This window comes from Triturus cristatus, chromosome 8 (genome assembly GCF_964204655.1).
Source record: "Triturus cristatus chromosome 8, aTriCri1.1, whole genome shotgun sequence".
NCBI lineage: Eukaryota > Metazoa > Chordata > Amphibia > Caudata > Salamandridae > Triturus > Triturus cristatus.
The window spans coordinates 363,674,095-363,693,766 of NC_140591.1; the positions used below are offsets into that span (position 1 = coordinate 363,674,095).

General features: G+C 44.0%; 1 protein-coding gene across 6 annotated transcripts in view; it reads left to right on the top strand.

Annotated features, from left to right (window-relative positions):
• The window catches only part of NBEA (neurobeachin), a 1,788,010-nt gene that overhangs the window by 268,781 nt on the left and 1,499,557 nt on the right, over positions 1 to 19,672 (top strand). For all 6 annotated transcript variants that reach the window (XM_085621699.1, XM_085621702.1, XM_085621701.1 and 3 more), the window contains exon 2: positions 18,396 to 18,627. In XM_085621699.1, coding sequence (XP_085477825.1) covers positions 18,396 to 18,627 — 232 coding nt within the window. The remainder of the gene's footprint in view (positions 1 to 18,395; positions 18,628 to 19,672) is intronic.

The following is a 19,672-nucleotide window of genomic DNA, read 5'->3' on the forward strand; positions in this document are numbered from 1 at the left end:
GTAGGTTTCATTTGTGACTGCACATTCACCTTTCTAATTCGAAAAATACATTTCCACATGTAAATAGATTTACTTACATTTAACATTACGTTTTTTTTTTGTTTGAATAATTTTTTTTATTTTTTTTTAGAGTTTTATATAGCACGAACTTGACCCGAAACAGGTATCAGAGCACTTTACATAGCACCAGTTGCATTACAAGAGGACACATTCATTTTTGTTAGGCATCAGGAGATTAAGCGATTTGCCCAGAATCACAGGATGTTCAGTGTCATTGCCGAGACTCTAACCCAGTTCCCCAGATTTGAGGTCGACCGCGCTAGCCATTAGGCCAACTCCTCTCCCAGTAAATCTCACCGGGCACAGGCACCAGCAAAATGTTGTGAATATTGTGACATCTCACAACTTTGCAAGTATGCACAAACGTTTTGCTGGTTGTTTCCCATCCTGAAACAGGTCTGAGATTCACATCTGTGAAAGGTAGGAGTAAATATTATTTTCATGACCCGAACAGCATTCTGTTTATTGTAGATGCAGGTGAAAGGAAAAAGAACTAGCAAAAAAGAAAATTCCTTAGTGGAGTTAACAAATCAAATTCACTGTTGCAGAAAGTGTAACCACAGTTTTGATTATTGAATAGAAAACAATAGTTCACTGGTATTGTATATATATATATATATATATTTTTAAGTGTTTGTGATGGAAGCCACTTTGTAGCGCTGGAAGTATTTTACACACACGTTTACGGATATTTACTTCAACCTTTCTTTCACTGAAGATGTTATTTAACGAACAGAAGATTCTTACTCTGCTCAGGGCACGTGAGTAGTGAGCACGCTTCTCACTTTGAACCTCTGTCTCCTTTGAGGTTCCTGGTCAGCCGGTGGCCGGGGTATCTCCATACTCCCTAGGAAACTGCAGAGAGGTACTATTCTTTTATTGGCCTCGTCACAGGTGGATATTAACACACCAGGAGCTTGCTTGGCGGCCTACTGCAGTCCATGGTTACTGGTCAGTGTGTAGATTTCTTGATGGCCAGGCCCTACTCCAACACATGTTTGTTGTTACCCTTTATTTCGTCAATATTAGCCTTTCTTTATCTCACTATTGTATTTTCATGACCATTGTCATCCACTGTGTAGCTTGCTGCCTTGTGCAGCGGTCTGATACCCTTGACTCATGTTTACGCTTTAGAAAACTCTTTAGATAGATACATAAATGACCATTGAAAGGACATGAGTAGATACAACTAGCACAACAATGAGCTTCTAGTACACCTTATTTGGCATAGTTTTATAGACATTTGTGATTTTGTAGCCATAATGTGATTGTTCTAATCCTAATAATTGTAATTGTAATTGTAACTGGGTTTTATATCGCGCCAACTCACCAACAGGTCTCAAAGCGCTACTGACCAAGTACAGAACAAAGATGGAAAGAGGAAGTATGGGTCTCAGGTCTAACAATCGCCTATAGAAGCGGGAATGCATCTTTGAAGAGTAAGGTCTTCAAAGACTTCCGAAAGCGGAGAAGGTTGGGCTCTCTCCGAAGCACCTCCGGTAGCTTATTCCAACTAATGGGGGCCTGCACTGAGAAGGATCTGCCTCCTTTGGTTGTTAGCTTGAAGCATGGTTGAGACAGTAAGAAAGATCCAGACGATCGCAAGATACGTTTAGGTTCGTAGAGTTCAAGCCTTTCTTTTATATAAGCTGGCGCCTGTCCGTGGATTGCTTTGTGGCAGATACACATGCTTTTGAACTCCACTCTCTGCACCACGGGCAGCCAATGTAATCGGTGGAGCAGGGGGGAAGCATGGGTCCTCCTCGGCACTCCAAAGATCAGGCGTGCTGCATCGTTTAGAATGACCTGAAGACGGTTGATGGAATTCTTTGGAAGGCCGAGATACAGCGCGTTTCCATAGTCTATTCGAGACACTATTGTGGCTGAGACAATGGTTTGCAGCATATTTCTCGAGAGCAGGGGGGCGAGTTTACGTAATTGCCTGATCAGGTTAGTACAGCAGCTAACTACAGCGGAGACTTGATTGACCATTGAGAGTTCCTGATCGATTTTCATCCCAAGACTCTTGACATTGGGGCATGGTTTTGGAGTAGGGCCTAGTTCTTGTGGCCAGAACAAATCGCTCCAGGGGGAAACAGAAGTCGAGATGACAAGGACTTCCGTTTTATCCGGATTGATCTTCAACAAGTTAGATGACATCCAGTTCACTGTAAAACGTAGGATGTCTTGAGCCACTGATTGTGCCGATGGTGTATTATCGATACTCAGCAATAGCTGAGTGTCGTCGGCATAGTTAAATACTTTACACTTCATGTTTGCCAGTGACTCTATCAGTGGTTGCAAGTAGAGGTTGAATAAAAGTGGCGAGAGTGCTGACCCCTGCGGGACCCCACAGACTAACATGCCCACCTCTGAGACCTGGTCTGCCAACTGGATCTTCTGTGTCCTTCTTGTTAAGAAGGCTGTGAGCCATTTAAGAGCCTGCCCTCCTATCCCGAACCCAGCCAGTCTGTCCAAGAGCAGTGCATGGCTGACAGTATCAAACGCTGCTGAAAGATCTAATAATATCAGCGCGCTTGGCCTTTTACTGTCAGCCATGCATCTTAGCTCATCCAGTACCGACAGCATTACTAGTTCCGTGCTATGGTGGGCACGGAAACCAGCTTGCCGCTCCTGGAGAAGATGGTGAGATTCCAGGAGGGCTGACAGGGACTTGAGTACGTGCTGTTCCAGTACCTTTGACAGGAATGGCAGCTGGGAAATTGGCCTATAGTTCTTCAGGCTAGTTGGGTCGGCTCCAGGCTTTTTTATCAAAGGTCTGACACATGCCTCTTTGAAGGTAGATGAAACCAAACGATAGAGCAAATAAATGAATATAGTCAAAATTGGAACTATATTATAGCCAATGTCCAGCCGGGCATGGCAACTTTAATAAGTAGAAATTCTTGACAGTAAACAAGGAAATGTAAGTAGAAATTCGGTGGGACACAAGCCTGTATCCTATGACTTACATACCAAGTAGACAGAAAATGACAAAACACATTCAGGCAATTACAGTGATGTTTCTTTGAGAAATAATGAATAGCGAAACATCTGATATTCAGATTGCCACCTTCACATTATATTACATACAGCAATATTTAAGGTGTAGGGTGGGCAACAGAGTCGACGGCGTTTCGATCCTTATGAGAGAGATACAGGATCATCATCAGGACTAAATTAGTTAAATTGCCCTTATTTAGAATGCCTGAGTAAACATCGGACATAAGGCAAACGTACAACCATCATAAATATGGGAAAAACAATGAAAATAATAAAGGGGAGGGAAGGGAAAAAGGAAAATAATAATCAATCGATTTGTAATTACATATAAACATTACATTTCGCATCAAAAAGGTACTACGTCAGATCAAGTGCTCGTTCAAGTGTGCATTCCTATGCAGAAGTGACATCGCAAGCAGTTGTTTTATGGCAACTAATGTCTAAACAGAAATACGAAAATAGACGATTTTAAAGGTTACGTTAAAAAAATGTAAAAGACATCATGACAACCGTGGTTTAATAGTCACTAGTTGCGCGGTACGATGTGGACCCGTGAGGCGCACGAGGACGCTAAGTGAAGAAGCTTGTAGAATCCGAAGGGTCAAAGGAGGGGTGGCGGGGAACGAAGGTGAAGAGGGGGTAAGTGGATGGGGGATTACCTCATGTTGCCATGGAGGCAACGGAGAAGATGCCGATTCACGATAAGGTAACGTTGAGTTAAGGATGCGAGTTTACGGTAGGACAATGCCTGTGAATAAATGGAAAACATAAGAAGGGCGAAGTGTAGTAGTGAATGCGTAGGGCGTGCCGTGAATGAAGGGCTTACCTACGGACAATTCTTCCGGGAGGAAGGACACGGATTGGTCTAGTGAAAGAAAGTGAAAGAAATGAATAAGGATCCAAGTATAAGGAGCGGGACATCTAGATCGCGAGTGCGTGGTGGAAGGGCTTACCTCAATCAACTTGCAGAAATGGGTTCCGTGGCCATGCAGTGTGTACGGACGATGCCGGATCAACTGTGGGGGCAGATAGGTGAAGCTACCTAATGTAGGTGTTTCAGGTCATGTGGGTGGTCACATGGTGTATCATGTGACCAGGGAGCAAGGTCGTGCGAGTGTGAAGGCAATTGTCGGCGGAACCAAGGCGCCATGTTGGAAGGGTAATTAAATAATGAGAAAAGTGGCCAGCGGGTAGCGGGACGAGTGGAAAAGAGGAGGGATTCAGTGAGAAAGTGAATGGTAAACGCAAATCGCATATTACAAAGAATTTACAATATGTACATACATATAAATAAAACATGTGATTTATGTGGAGCAATAACCATCAGACATCCAGTGATGGGAAACGATTAACATTAATCACGGAGCCTGGTGTGGAACCCACGGGGGTGTGACCTAGAGTAGGTATTAGTCATTGTTCAGAAAATTGTAGAGTGAAAATGAATCCAAAAAAGTTCATAGTAAAGAGGTCCAGTCCTCAAGGCGATTCAGCCCACTGTGTATGCTTCCTGTTTTGAGAATCCATTTCAATTCCTCTTTGTTTAGCAGTTGGGCGAGATCAGCGCCTCTGGGTGGGATCTTCACTACAGAGATTACTGTCCAGCGTATTTCATTCTCAGAGTGGCCCTTGGCCTCAAAATGTTCAACCAATGGAGCGTTCGGAGTTTTGCATCTTAATCTGCTTCTGTGTTGGCAGATTCGTACCCGAATTTTTTGTGTGGTCTGACCTATGTAGATCATATCGCAGGGACATAAGATAGCATAAATCACATTACAGGTGTTACAATTACTGAATTGTGTGAGTGGTTTACGTATATTACCATATACAAATTCTTTGCAGTCATTGGTAAAACCACATACTGAACAATTGCCACATTTATTATGACCAGTCAAAGAGGGTAACGACCAATGGTCATGAAGGGTACCAGTGTTTGTGGTGCTGGGGAGAGCTGCTCTGACCAAGTGGTCCTTAATGTTTTTGTTTTTCTTAAAGGCGAAGAGAGGTTTCTCTAGGTTCAGTATTCCAGCATTGATTACATTCCAATGCTTTAGAATGCTTTTCCGTAGTTTGTGTGAGGAGAGGGAAAAAGTTGTAACGCATACTATGCGATTCTCTGATTTTTTGTTTTTGGGTTCCAAGAGAGTGTCCCTGGGACAGTACCAGGCTCTTTTGAGGGAGTTTCGGATCAGTCTTTTGGGATAGCCTCTGGAGGTCAGTTTGTTGCTTAGTACTTTGGCTTCCCTGAAATAATCTTCCTTAAGAGTGCAATTGCGTCTGATGCGGAGATACTGAGAATAGGGAAGAGAGTCTCTAAGAGCTCTGGGATGATTGCTGCTGTATTTCAACAGAGTATTGCGCTCAGTTGGTTTTCTGAACAGGCTAGTGACCAGAAATCCGTCTCTGTGAATTATATTGAGGTCAAGAAAAGGAATGGAAATTTTGTTGTGTGTGAGTGTAAATTTCAAACCACCACAGTTGTTGTTCAGCCAATGAAGGAAATTTTCGAGCAATGCCTGGGTGTCATGCCAAATAAGGAAAATATCGTCTATGTATCGTTTCCAGTGTGACAGGGCAGAGAAAAAAGGATTGAGTGGGACCAGTATACAGTTCGTCTCCAGAGCATTCATGTAAAGGATCGCCAGATTTGGGGCAAAAACTGCCCCCATCGATGTTCCTTTAGTCTGCTGATAGTAATGCCCGTCAAACAAAAAGAAATTCCTGGTCAGGCAGATCTCAAGAAGTTGCAAAATAAAAATAGTTGGAACTGCGTGTGGTCTGATGCGTGTCTCTAAAGTTTCTTCAATAACGAGCAATGCATCTCGTTGGGGGATGTTAGTGTAAAGAGACTCCACATCGAGAGTGCAGAGTGTATCTGTAGAGGGATCAAAACTCTGGTTTTCTACCAATGTAATCATCTGCATGCTGTCTCTGACATAATATGGTGTAGATGGGACGAACTCCTTTATGAAAAAATCTACATACAAGCCCAATGGCTCTAGAATGGAGCCGCAACCGGAGACGATAGGGCGTCCAGGGGGGTGTTCAGTGTCCTTGTGGATTTTGGGTAGGGTGTAAATAACTGGTATCCGAGGGGCCTTAGCATTCAAAAACTGGTATTCGAGTTTAGAAAGGAAACCTTCGTCTAGGCCAGATTTGGTGGTTTGTTGGATCATTTGTTTGAGTTCATTAGTGGGGTTAGTGGGTAGTCTACAGTAGTGATCTGTATTCCCTAGCTGTCTTAATATTTCGTTTTTGTAGGTAATGGTTTCCTGGAGTACTATCCCTCCCCCTTTATCAGCAGGTTTGATGACTATCGTGTTGTTATTCTTAAGAGTCTGAAGTGCTGATTTTTCTGCCAGTGAGATATTGTAAGGTATATAGTGGTGTTCTTTGGCCAGTTGTGTCAGGTCATTTAACACCAATTTTTCAAAGGTGGAAATCTCCGGTGGGACCATATTGGCCGACGGGGAGAAAGTGGAAGGAGGCCTCAAAGGAGTATTGGGTGCTTTCGGTGAAAAAGGATTTAGCAGGAAATAGCTGTGTAATCTCAGTTTGCGAAAAAATCTCAAGACTTCTGTTTGTAGGTCGAGAAAATTAGTTTTTGTGATGGGTACGAATGACAAACCCTTGCTAAGTATCGATAATTCTGAGTCATCCAAGTGGTGTTCAGTGAGATTGAATATAGGGAGTGAGAGATTGGATTGTATCTGGGTGAGGGAGGTGGTGGTGTCCGTGTGCTCAGATTGGTCTACCAGCGGTAGTAATTGCGTCGGGTTTGCCGTTCGCCTGGTTGGTTTTGCCAATGGGCACGTTTCAGACCCCCTCTCCTTGGTGGCTCGTGCTGGCCACGTCCTAAAAAAGAGGTTGAAGGTTGTGGATTAACTGGTGTTCTATTGGTACTACTAGTCCCTTCGCCTGGGTCTGAGCTATCAGAGGATTCTACAGAAGTGTCAGAGAATCCAACTAGAGTTTGTCCTCTGTTGAAACGTCCCCAGGGGCGGTTGTTGCGTTGGTTATTATAGGATCGATTAACGTAGAAATCTTTGGTGAGATAGGGATAAGTACGTTCAGTAGAATAGCTCTTAATATCTTTCTTTACTTTGGTAGATTTCTTATTCTGTTCTATTCTATAGAATTCTTCCACTGTTTTTTGAACTTGTTCCAACAGCTGCTTACTGTCAGAAATCGTGTCGTTGCTTGTTATTTGTCGTTCAATATCTGTTATCTCTTCAAGTAGTTTTTTAAGTTCCTCTGTGGCTATGTCGATACCTAGGACCATCCAGTGCCTAGAGCACGTTGTGCTAATGTAGCTAAAATTTGTGATATATTTGGGAATGTCGGTGAAAATTCCAGGTATGTTCCTGACTTGGAGGCCTGCGGGGATAATATCAGCTTTTAAATACTCTGTGAGCATTCGTATCATAAGTTGTAGCCTGACTGATTTCTTTTTATCGTTTTCTCTAATTGTTCTGGTAATGTGGAGCCAGTTTCTTGAGGAGCATTGGCGGAGTCAGAAAAGAGGGAAGGACCTTCTAAAATCTTTTTAATGTATTCATCGGTGTATAAAGGTGCGTGATCTGACATGACACGAAGTGATGCGAGGGAAAAAGGGGAGACAGTTAAGGATATGGTAGTCGTTCCCCGCCACCCCTCCTTTGACCCTTCGGATTCTACAAGCTTCTTCACTTAGCGTCCTCGTGCGCCTCACGGGTCCACATCGTACCGCGCAACTAGTGACTATTAAACCACGGTTGTCATGATGTCTTTTACATTTTTTTAACGTAACCTTTAAAATCGTCTATTTTCGTATTTCTGTTTAGACATTAGTTGCCATAAAACAACTGCTTGCGATGTCACTTCTGCATAGGAATGCACACTTGAACGAGCACTTGATCTGACGTAGTACCTTTTTGATGCGAAATGTAATGTTTATATGTAATTACAAATCGATTGATTATTATTTTCCTTTTTCCCTTCCCTCCCCTTTATTATTTTCATTGTTTTTCCCATATTTATGATGGTTGTACGTTTGCCTTATGTCCGATGTTTACTCAGGCATTCTAAATAAGGGCAATTTAACTAATTTAGTCCTGATGATGATCCTGTATCTCTCTCATAAGGATCGAAACGCCGTCGACTCTGTTGCCCACCCTACACCTTAAATATTGCTGTATGTAATATAATGTGAAGGTGGCAATCTGAATATCAGATGTTTCGCTATTCATTATTTCTCAAAGAAACATCACTGTAATTGCCTGAATGTGTTTTGTCATTTTCTGTCTACTTGGTATGTAAGTCATAGGATACAGGCTTGTGTCCCACCGAATTTCTACTTACATTTCCTTGTTTACTGTCAAGAATTTCTACTTATTAAAGTTGCCATGCCCGGCTGGACATTGGCTATAATATAGTTCCAATTTTGACTATATTCATTTATTTGCTCTATCGTTTGGTTTCAGGGACCACTGTTTCCTGCAATACGTATCTACCCAAGGTCCCTGTCTAATTCCTTTGGGTGCCCTTGTTGCTCCTTTAATATCTTTGAAGGTAGATGGTAAAGATCCAGTGACTAATGAGATGTTTAAAAGGTCTAGGATCTGGTCTTCTAGAAGCGGTATTGCCATCCGAAAGATGTCAGGCGGGCAGGGGTCAGCGGGGGAGCCAGATTTGGTAGACACTACGAGTTTCCTCAGAGTGCTAGAGTCAATGTAGGGAAAACTGGTAAAAGTTGGAGTAGGAGAGTCTGGGAGGGGCGATTGTTCGATATAAGGGACTGGGTTGTTCGTCTTGATGTCGGACAAGATAGTCGCTACCTTTCCCAGGAAATATCCTTGAAAGGTATCGCAATCGATCGTGATATCTGTCTTTTCCTCTTTCTTACTTAACTCTTTCAATATTTGAAAGGTCTCTCTCTGTATGTTTGTGGCGTTATTGATACGCGTCTCGTAATACTCCTTCTTGGCTGATGTAATAAGCTTTTTATATGCTTGGAACGACGTTCGATATGATTCCCAATCGGTAGCCCTTTTAGATTTCCTCCAGCATCTTTCGAGGTAGCGGAGCTTTCTCTTTTGTTCGCGTAGACCTTCAGTAAACCAGGGGGCTCCTTTCTCTACACCTTTTATTTTTTGTGCCTTTTCGGGAGCTAACTCATCAATAGATTGCCTAAGGATGGTTGTTATCAAATTGTACTTGGAGTCTAGATCAGTACTATCAGCAGGGAATATAGAGTTCTGTATGTACTTGGGCATGGTTTTGGTTAGGGTCTCAACATTCACCTTTTTCCATTGGCGCACTTTTTTGGTTTTTAACGGTAGTTTAGCCTGGCAGATGTCTTGCAGTAGGTCATATGAGATAAGGTAGTGGTCTGACCAGAGACAAGGTGAGATGCTGGTAATGACCGCTATTGGGGTTGAAGACCAAATAAGATCTAGGATATGGCCTTTTATGTGGGTTGGAACTTCCACAAGTTGTGTCAGTCCAAGGGTGGTCATGATGGTCTGTAATTTCTGGGCTGACAGGTCTTGATTACTTTTATCCCAGTGGATGTTAAAATCGCCAGTTACCAAGATGTTTTTATAGCGTGTGCAAAGATCTGATATAATTGGATGGAAGAGATCATTGAACCCAGGAGTACTTTGGGGTGGACAATATACTGTTAAGATAATGAGACAGGAGTTGTTCATGGTAATTTTGATACCCAGTAGACCGACAGTCTTTGTGGTCTCGGCTAAGATCTTTGATACCATAAATTGTTTTTTGAAGATCGTTGCTACCCCGCCACCCCGAGTCCCCTCTGGTCGATTGTGCCAGACCATATCATACCCGCTGGGAAGGGCGGCGATGATATCCGGGGAAGAGGCGTCGCTCAGCCACGTTTCGGTAAGTGTCAGGATATCAATGGTCTCATCCTGTAGCAGGGTAAAGATCTCTAAATGATGTTTCTGCAGTGACCTGGTATTAAGGGTAGCCAGTTTCACAGGAGCTAAGAGGCTTTGGTGCTTACAACTAGAGCTGTGTAGGATGTTGAGTTCCTTGAGTATAACACCTACACTAGGGGGTAAGTTATACCTTTCGGAATTCAGTCCTAGGAGGTCCGCTGAGGTATAACAGGAGCGTGTGCCAGAGTCCCTGAGCCCTGTGCCCGAACGTGCGCGGACGAGCGCAGACGGGCAGGACTCTGGCACGACTCCGGCGCAGATCCGGCTCGCCCGCTGATCGCGTCCGCTGCGCGGAGTCATCCCTGCCCGTTTTTATAGTGCTCTCAATGGCGTCCCCAACCCAGCCCAACCCAAGATGGCCGCCAAAAACCGGCTCCCGGTGCTCTCAGCCGAGAGCAGGACCGGCACAGCAGGACAGGTAAGAGTAGACTTCTGGGTGCTGCTGGGCACTGGGGGGTCTCAGCACACCTCTAGGATCAGGTATGGGGCAAAAACGAGTACTAATACAAACGCAATAAAAGCGAGTTACAAGCGATTTAAAAACACAGGGAATGCCACTTATGAATGTTAATAATAACTATGTAGATAGTGAGCCTCACAGACTCATCTCGAAGTGCTCGATTATTAGGTGTTATTACTTCCCATCTGAGTTGAATTTATTATATCTACCTCAGAAGGAAGAGAGTATGAATCGGCCCTGCCAGAATTTGAACTGTGACCCGAAGGTCCTCTGAGCTATGATGAAAGCAGCATCCAGTTCGCCCTCTGTGGCGAAGGTGCGTCACGTTTCTAGCTTCTGAAGCCAGTAAACTGACGGTTGTGTTTACCCGAATGAACTGCGTATATAATTTGGGCCCTGTGAAGGATCCTTAAAGGCACGAGGCACCTTATATTCATCATGGTGATGTAAGACGTTAGGACGTGTGCTTGTATCCGTTAGCGTCTCTGGGGCGTCACGCACGCAGAGCGTCCCCCACGCCATCACCTCGAGCGGTATGTTCCCTACGAGGTTAATCCGCCATAAAACTATTCGCCTTGTATGTTAATCACAGCACGATTATACTTTCTAATCTGTTCGCGAGCACTTTGAAGCTCGGACATCATGTAATTAGAGCGGGCACGCGATCACTTTGCTTTATATTGTAGTAAAATGCTTTAGTACTCGCCGTGACCTTTTCCTTTCATTCAATTCCCGTTAGCTCTCTTGACGAGCGGAGGTCTGAAATGTCTCGTTTCCTCCCGCCCCTCTGGAAGGCTCTGTTTCTCTCTGGGCAGCAGTTTACTTCCTCGGCCTTAGATGTCATTAGGCTACGAAACTTCCGGTAGACTGGACTTTAGTAGCTCTTCCCAGTCTGAAGGTCAATGAAGTACATTATTTGATTTTTTTTTTTCATAGCACTGTGACCTATTTTTTTTCATTCATAAAATTTCATGCAGTTAGCATGTCACTTCAGAGTGGCACAAGGGATATTGGACCTTCATGATGACGTTCGTGATAATAACTACTTGTGTATAAGTCTTTAAGAAATTATATTAAGAACTATACAGTGCTACTCTGAGTTCAAAAGGGGCGGGATTTATTGGGGAACAGGTTCCATACATTTTAATGTAGAATAGCCATTCCCTCACGGGCAATGATGACCTTGAGCTGCTTCGGGTTGAAAGGAGCGGATGAGGCGTCCCCAGTGCTGTAAAGATTGTTATAGCTTGCATTTGTTTTTCATTTAAGGTATGTGCATTAATACTTTATATGCAGTTACCTCTAGATGAAAGCCCAGCAAAAGTTGCAGAATATTTTGTTCTCTTTATTTAAGCCCTGCCCCTTCCTCACACTGAGTGACTTCGCCCACCCTGTGCTCAGGATCACAGTTTCCATACTTCTTCATGCACTTCCACCGGTGGCACATCTGCTTTCAGTTTAATCTTCCTCGGTTACCGACCTCGGAAGGATTGCCCGCTGAGTAGGGGTGGGCGGAATTTGCGAAATTCACTTTCGCAAATTATCGTGAAAATGTTAAAAATCTCTGCAAACACGCGGAAATATCGCGAAGATGCAGAAGTTTTTTTCCCGCCCGTTTACGGTATTTTCTGCGTGGTCGCGGCTCGCCAACTTAGCCATGCGGTTGCTTGCGGGCGCGGCCATCTTGTTTCCACTTGTCTCGCGGTGCATGATCGCGAGAAGGAAGACGTGATCGCGCAACGAATGACGTTACTGTGGTTGCGAACTGTCGCGAGACAGCGCAAATGGCTACCAACAATCCAACATCTCGTGGAGAACGCGACCGGATCGGGAAAACTTGTCGGCGAACGCGGGGATTCAGGTAAGGCGATCGCGCGCACGCAAGAATGTATTATTTTACAGCGTGAGCAAGCAAGAAATTTCCGGTAAAATGCGGATTGCGGAAGTTTTGACATTTTCGCGCTCTCCGCGGAACGCGAAAATGTCAAATTATCGCAATTTCCGCGAGCGGAACGGATTTTTAGCCCAGGCCTACCGCCGAGTCGGCCTTGCTTGGCATTTGTCGGGATTCAGCCAGGGACCTGCTTGTCTCTGTATATTTCAGCAGTGAGTGTTTAACTGACTGCTCCCATCTTGCTGACAAGTCATAAGTGGCATTCCACGTACAGTGTGCAAGAATCTCTTCCTTGGAGGAGGTGGCTTTGGGTTTTTCCAGAACGGCTGTGGCAGGTACAGTTGGGTGTAGTTCATTACTGAGGCTTTAGGTTTCATCCTTCTGCCAGAAGTGCAGTATTATAGAGTGTCATGTTTAAGCCACCTGCTTGCACGAGCATTTAGGGACCTGTGTCCAGTCCTCTTAATGCTTCAGCCCTAATGGCAGCAAGTAGAATAGTTCCTCTGCCCGTGGGTTGGTTACACCCGTGGGACTCGGTGCTACTGCACCTGCTGCACTATTGATATCCACGCCCCTGCTCTGAGGCATGCACAGCACCTTGAAGTTGACTCTATCTCCCAGAGGCAACCAGTGTAAGGGTTTTAGTGCTGTTGTCAATGGGTAATGACCACTGCTTGTGGAGTAGTGGAAGGCCTCCCTTCAGCCGCTGGCACAATTAAAAGAGCACAGTTAAGAACCGCTGCAATAATACATGAGCTGCTGAGCAAAAAAGAGACTGGTCATAATGTGAAAAGAATGTGCTTTTGTATGTTTGAAAACGGTCATTTTCAGTTTAGGTACTGAACGTTGCAATATGAAAAAGACACTAAATATATGTAGTGTGTTAAAATGTGTATATAAAACGATGTTAAATACTTGCCAATACATCTGGACTGAGTAATATATGGTATTTCTTAAGATTCTCGTTTAATCACACTCCTGTATGGACCCTGTTCATGTGGAATACAACGTGTCTAATAGCATTGGAATCGAACAGAAGAGATCTTAGGGAGTTGTACATACACTGCCTTTCAGGTTAATACACTTGGACTTTAATTGGCACTCCTGTCAAGCTATATTTGAACAATTGAATGCTACAGTCTGGCCGGCTTTAGGGCAGTGCGACTGGTGCGGCCACACTGGATGTCGACTTGGGGTGGGGGGGGCTGCTTTTAGCAAAAACTGAAGATTTTTTAGCACCTGCTGCAGAGTTCCTTGTGTGCCCAGCTTTCAGGTAGAGATTAAAATGTCAAGATAACTTGTGATTAATGTTCCTGCTAGAGAGAGAGAGATGGACGTTTTGTCTAGTGGAGGTTTGACTCAAAGTAGTGCAGAGGGTTAATATGCCTGCTGCAAAGAACATATCTGTACTTTATGTTGGAAGCTGAGTGGAGTAGTAAAGCCAGCCTAGCCTTTACCAGCGCTTTAAAACAAATGAAATGTATGTGAGAGAGGGGCTATGGAGAGATGAGGGGCACTTTTGCCAGGTGGGAGTGAGGGAATCAGAGGAGGAGGTAATTGGTTCATGCAGGGGAGGGTGTAATGGAGCGCTGAGATTTGGAGCATGTACCACGGAAAATCTTTGGGGCCTGCCCCCCCCCAAAAAAAAAAATCTAATACCAGCCCCGCCTTCACCGCTGAAACAGTCTCATATAATTATTTATAGCAGATGTTTGTTACCTAGTGCACAACTGCTTGTTTTCTCAAGCTCAGAAGGATAAAAGGTTGAATGAAATGGGCTGAGCGAATGAAATCTGGGTGCACGAGTACCTCCAGCATATGCATTAGCCCACCGAGCCTCCAGCCCTGCGATGTTCTGAGTCCCTGCTGATATTCAAAGCCTTGTTCATTCAGGGGCTTCTCACTCCAGGTCTATGTTATCAGATTAGGTTCAAACCCAAAGTGGTGCCTTAGGCCTGGCGGTCGGGCTTGACAAACATGATCATGCAGATTTCCTCCAAGGAATGTTACTTAGCGACAAATGCAGCCCTGTTTGCAAACTCTGGGCTGAAAGATATGTGCATATGTTTCGACATTTGGCTGTGAATCTGACACTCCGAATTTGGAGCAATCCCAAATATTTTGCATCTGATTTTAGGGTCTGGCAGCTTAAATGTTAAAGTGCCTCACCGTGAGACACTTAGATGATAACATTAAGAATATGTTAAGAATGGCCGTGCGTTATTGGAAAGAAGTGCCTCCGGGGCCTTATGGTGTCAACTGAAAACAAAAGGGAAATTAAGTTACCAAAAACGGTGTTACAACAGACCTGGAGTGTGAGAATAAAAGAAGCACGCTTTTTTATTTCAAAATGTCTGTACACGAACGCCTTATTTTTTTTGTTGATTGCGGAACATGTTTTACACAAATTACTTTACTCTTGGTATGATGGCATTGTTAAAAAAACTGCAATCTTTGGCTTTTTTTTTAGTAAAATGAGATAATTAATTGGTAATGAATAATGGATGTGTAACTTCTCTATCTTGTGAAAATTCTGGCGTTTCTATAGTGTCTTTGATAACAATAACTGTTAAGATATAAAAATATGCGAGTGCCACTGATTGTGTGGCATACCTTACCTCTATTTGCAAAGGATACCTCATAATGTGTCTTTTTTTTGTTGCATAATTTTGAAGAGCATGTCACATTTGTCCACCATTGCTGCACTATTCAAGTCCTCCCGGGTATTCGCCATATCTCCTTCTCTAGCAGAATGGATGTTACAGTAGGCATCAACCCTTCAGCTTGAGGATCTAACAAGTGAGCTTGAGGGCTGAATGGGCTTGGATATGAAACAGAGTATCGCATGGCGCTGACCACCAGACCAGACTAGTCGATCAAGGAAAACTTGAAATTCAAATTGGGAATTAAGAGTCAGTCAGCAGGAACTTCCAGTTGGCTACTAGTAACTGTAGTGGAAGCTACTGCTCTTCGGTTGTTTAACCACATAATACGGACGGTATGGCTATTCGACCTAGGAGTACAAACAGTTAATTTATGCCTGTTCGGTCCAGGTGATGGAAATGGCACTCCTCGCTGGAGATCATGGCTTATTCTTCAGGCTTTGGCCAGAGCAAGGCAGGGATAGGTAGAAAAGAGAGAAATAATAGGAAAAGAGAAATAGAAAAACAGTGACCTAACGAGAAAGCTGTGTGAAAAAGAATCTGGAAGAGTGAGATGAAGAGACAGATAGTGTAAGAATGTGGAAGGAAGGCATGAGGTGGAATCAAAAGTAGGCAGGCTTGATATCCCGAAATCTCACCATTCAAAAGAGCCGGTGGCAGGCTCCTAAGAGAAGTTTGGGCCGCTGCACTTTTAATTGTATGTTTGAATCTGTTTTTATTGATTTTCATTTAACAATGCAGACATACACAGTGCAAATTCCATTTTATTTTAGCCATTTTTTACTGATTATTTAGTGGACCATATACGTTGATACTGGGGCGACCTGGACATACATGCACCATTTTGGTGGCGATCATTTGAGCATAATGAATTTATATACACCTTTCATGCGGACCTCGTTTGCTATTTGCAGATACTTAGTTTCCAGGTGCATCCCATCTGTTTTCTTGTTAAGTGCCTACTGTGTGGTGGTCTTCTAACAGGGGAGGCGGGCAATAATGAAACGGGACAATGTAAAAACAAAACCGGTAGTTGTGCGTCTAACTGGAGCACTTCCCGGTCTCCCCAGTCAATGTATCCTCTCTGCTCTTGTTTGTTGGATCATTTTGGTGTTCACCGCAAAACCCGTGTCAGGCGAGGCATGAGCAAGCCCACCACTAGTGGCTCCTCAATTACATCTGTGCCAGGCCCTATGTGTCTCCCCCAATGTGTGTTCAGAGGTGGTGTTCTCATTTGGGGTCGACGTGCCTACCGTAGTGTTACTGGCGCTTTGCAGCTCACTCAGAATTGCATCCCAGTTTGTGGCAATTGGGGTCCTATGAATATGTGTCCTCCTGATGTAGTGCAACACTTCCTGCTTTAGCCCACATCAGTAGGGAGTGCCTCCAAGTCAGTGTGTGAGGGGGCTCAGAGGATTTCCATCTTCTAGTGATCAGCCTCTTAGCTACTGCCATTTTCAGATCTAGGAAGCAGGAAGTCACCCTGTGCTTTTTGCTTCTAATGTAAAGGTGTAGGATATAGGTCTCTCATGCAAAGGGAATGGTGCATTCCATGCAACAAGATAGGGCATCTTGAAATGTACTTCAGTATCCCCGAAGGCATGGACATCCCCACAACATGTGCAGCAGGTCTGCATCTATAAGGTGGCAGCATCTACGCAATTGAAATAGTTTTGGCTGTGGTGAGATATGCTCTCTATGTGATGTAGTATTGTATCTGGCGGAAGCGCACATTTCTTGAGACACTTATAGTTGTACTAAAAATTGGTTTCCCCAGCACACGCTAATGTCAACATGTATTACATAAATATTAGATGTCAACAATTCTTGTCTTTCTTTGTGTTTGTTAGGTTTATTCTCATATGTTCTTGTTTAGTTCTTTTTTTAGCCTCTTGTTAGCCAACACATGTTTCCTCGCCCATGGCAGGTGGCTACGACTTCCTCAGGGCTAAAAGATGCAAGCATATGTATTTGCTACTAGAACATGATCATTTTTTTCCAACAATTTGATGTATAGGTGGCATATGTATCTATATCAATCTTCTTTTTCATTCAGGTGGCTTTTTGTGTTTGGTAACCCATGCACATTGGTTATGTCATATAGTAGTGGATATACAAAGCAAAGAAAGTTATATTCACTGAAAGAATTTGCATCCCAATTATTGCGAACATTTCTGTTATTTGGTTTATCTTATCTTCGATTATCTTTTACCTATGTCAAGGAGGCTAAAAAAGAACTAAAAAAGAACATATAAACCTAACAAATAGAAAGACTATAATTATTGATATCTGTTATTTGTGTACATGTTTACATTAGTGTGTGCTGGGGAAATCAATTTTTTGTACAAATCTGGTGATTTTGGTTGTCCAGCTGGGAATGGGTGATCTCTCCACCTCAAAGCACCGCACATGAATAAGTTCACAATAACTTTCAAGTGTACTTCTGTAGAGCGCTACAGATCCTTCTGTAGAGCGCTACAGATCCTTCTGGAAACCTCACCCGTGTTAGCATCACTTTTATAATTGTATTTATTAGTAGTAGTAGTTGTAACAAACTAAGCTCTTCAATATTTATTCTCATGATAATCACTGCCACCACCGTGGTTACCCTGTTGTTTATTGATCTGGACATCAGACTAAATTATTTTGAGGAATTGACCGTGCCTTTAAGTTTGTGTAAAAGGATATTTTCACAATGAATGCCACTGAAAACCGCTGAGAGCAGTTGCCGCTTGTAGACTGCCTGCTATGAACTCCATCCACTTCCTGTCTGCTTTATTTTTGGTTCTGGAAGTCAGATGTGCAGACGTGGGGTGCAGTGAGATAATTAAATGGTGATGGGGTGAGAGGGAGAGTAGTTTTAGACTGAAGGCCGGAGCAGTTACATAGCATCATTGCATGAGCACTGACCGAAGTTCTGCCATGTATTGGAAGGCATTGACCTCTTTCCGGCCATCCTGATTGGCTATAGCTTTTCAGATGTTTGAAGGCAATTAAAGCTCTTAAAATAACATTTCATAATAGGAACCCTATATTGTATAGGATTTCTGGAGCAGAAGCATGATGGTATGGGTTAGCAAATAAGTCTCTTTCGAGTAGGTCTTTAAGTTGATGTTTTGATGATGTGTAATTCATTATTGTATAGTTGTTTGTAATTTTGCATTTCATGAGGTTTGCTTTCAATTGATTACCTGCGCGGCATAGCTGCCAACTAAGAATGTTGTTCCTACAATATGTGTATGTCTGGATTATCTAATTTGGGAAGGATCAAGAGTTGATCACATTGGCACTCAATGGTGTATTCACCTGGACAAGATGCTCCAATGTTCGTATTGTTTCAGAACAATCTGACTTTCCCATTTCTTCTTTTTCAGCTGGTCGGTGGGGAATTTGACCTCGAGATGAACTTCATCATCCAGGATGCAGAGAGCATCACGTGCATGTCGGAGCTGCTGGAACACTGTGACGTCACGTGCCAGGCGGAAATCTGGAGCATGTTCACTGCCATTCTCCGCAAAAGTGTCCGAAACTTACAGACCAGTACAGAAGTTGGCCTCATCGAACAGGTGCTGCTGAAAATGAGCACTGTGGATGACATGATCGCAGGTACACAGTACTCAAATGAATCAAATATGAATGTCAGTCAGAATTTGAATTTTGTAATATTGAATTCATAACAAATTCCCACCAGGTTTGCACACCAACGCCAATCTGTTTAAGAGTGAATATATATTTGCAAAGTGAATGAGAAAATGTATTAGGACTTCTAGTGAACATGCGCTAAGTTACAACTTTTTTTTGCCTACCTCATTTTGGGTGTCTCTCCTTCTCCCCCGCACATACATAAGCTGAGCACAGCGGGAAAATCCACAATACTAGTGGAATTTTCCCGGCATAGGGACTAGAGTCAGAAAATTCCTCAAATCTTTATCCTGTGAATTGGAACCCGGGCCGGGTAGGCAAAGCCGGACCCATTAGAGGGCCGGGCAAATCGCCATCCGGGGGCGGCGGCCCTCCCCCGTCCACCCCCCTCATGCATTTGCATAAGGACTAGGCCAACGGGGCCAGGATTGGCCCCCGATGGCGCGAGCAAGCCCCCCCCCAATCAGGGGGCGAGCACAGGGGCCGGGGGGGGAATAAAAGGGGGACGCAGGGACCTAGTGGAATCACAAATCCCCCCCCCGGGGCAAGGACAAAGAAAGAAGAAACCCACCCACCCACACCTAAGAGTCGGGCGTCGCAGCCGCATGGTGGAGGGTAGCGGAGCTAGACTGACTAAATTACCAAACGAAAGGGAAGAACCCATTAGAAGATAGATGGGAGGCTCTCACAGTGTCCTGGGGATGCCGCACGGCAGGGGCACTGAGGGAGCCAAAGGGCGGCACGCCGCCAGCAAAGATTAGAGATCATGCTCTCCCTATGACCCTTGGGATGCCTCACGCCAGGGGCTCAGAAGGAGACAAAAGCAAAGGACCCAGTCGCAAGAAATTAGAGTAGATGCGCAGGAAAGGCCCTTGGGATGCCAGCTGGCAGGGACCTCTGGGAGAAGGGAGGGCCCACGAAAGGGCACAGGGCGAGCGGGACGGCACTTGCGGCCCAGACAGGTCCAAACGGAGACCCGCTAAATCGGTAGCAAGCTGAAGCCTAGACC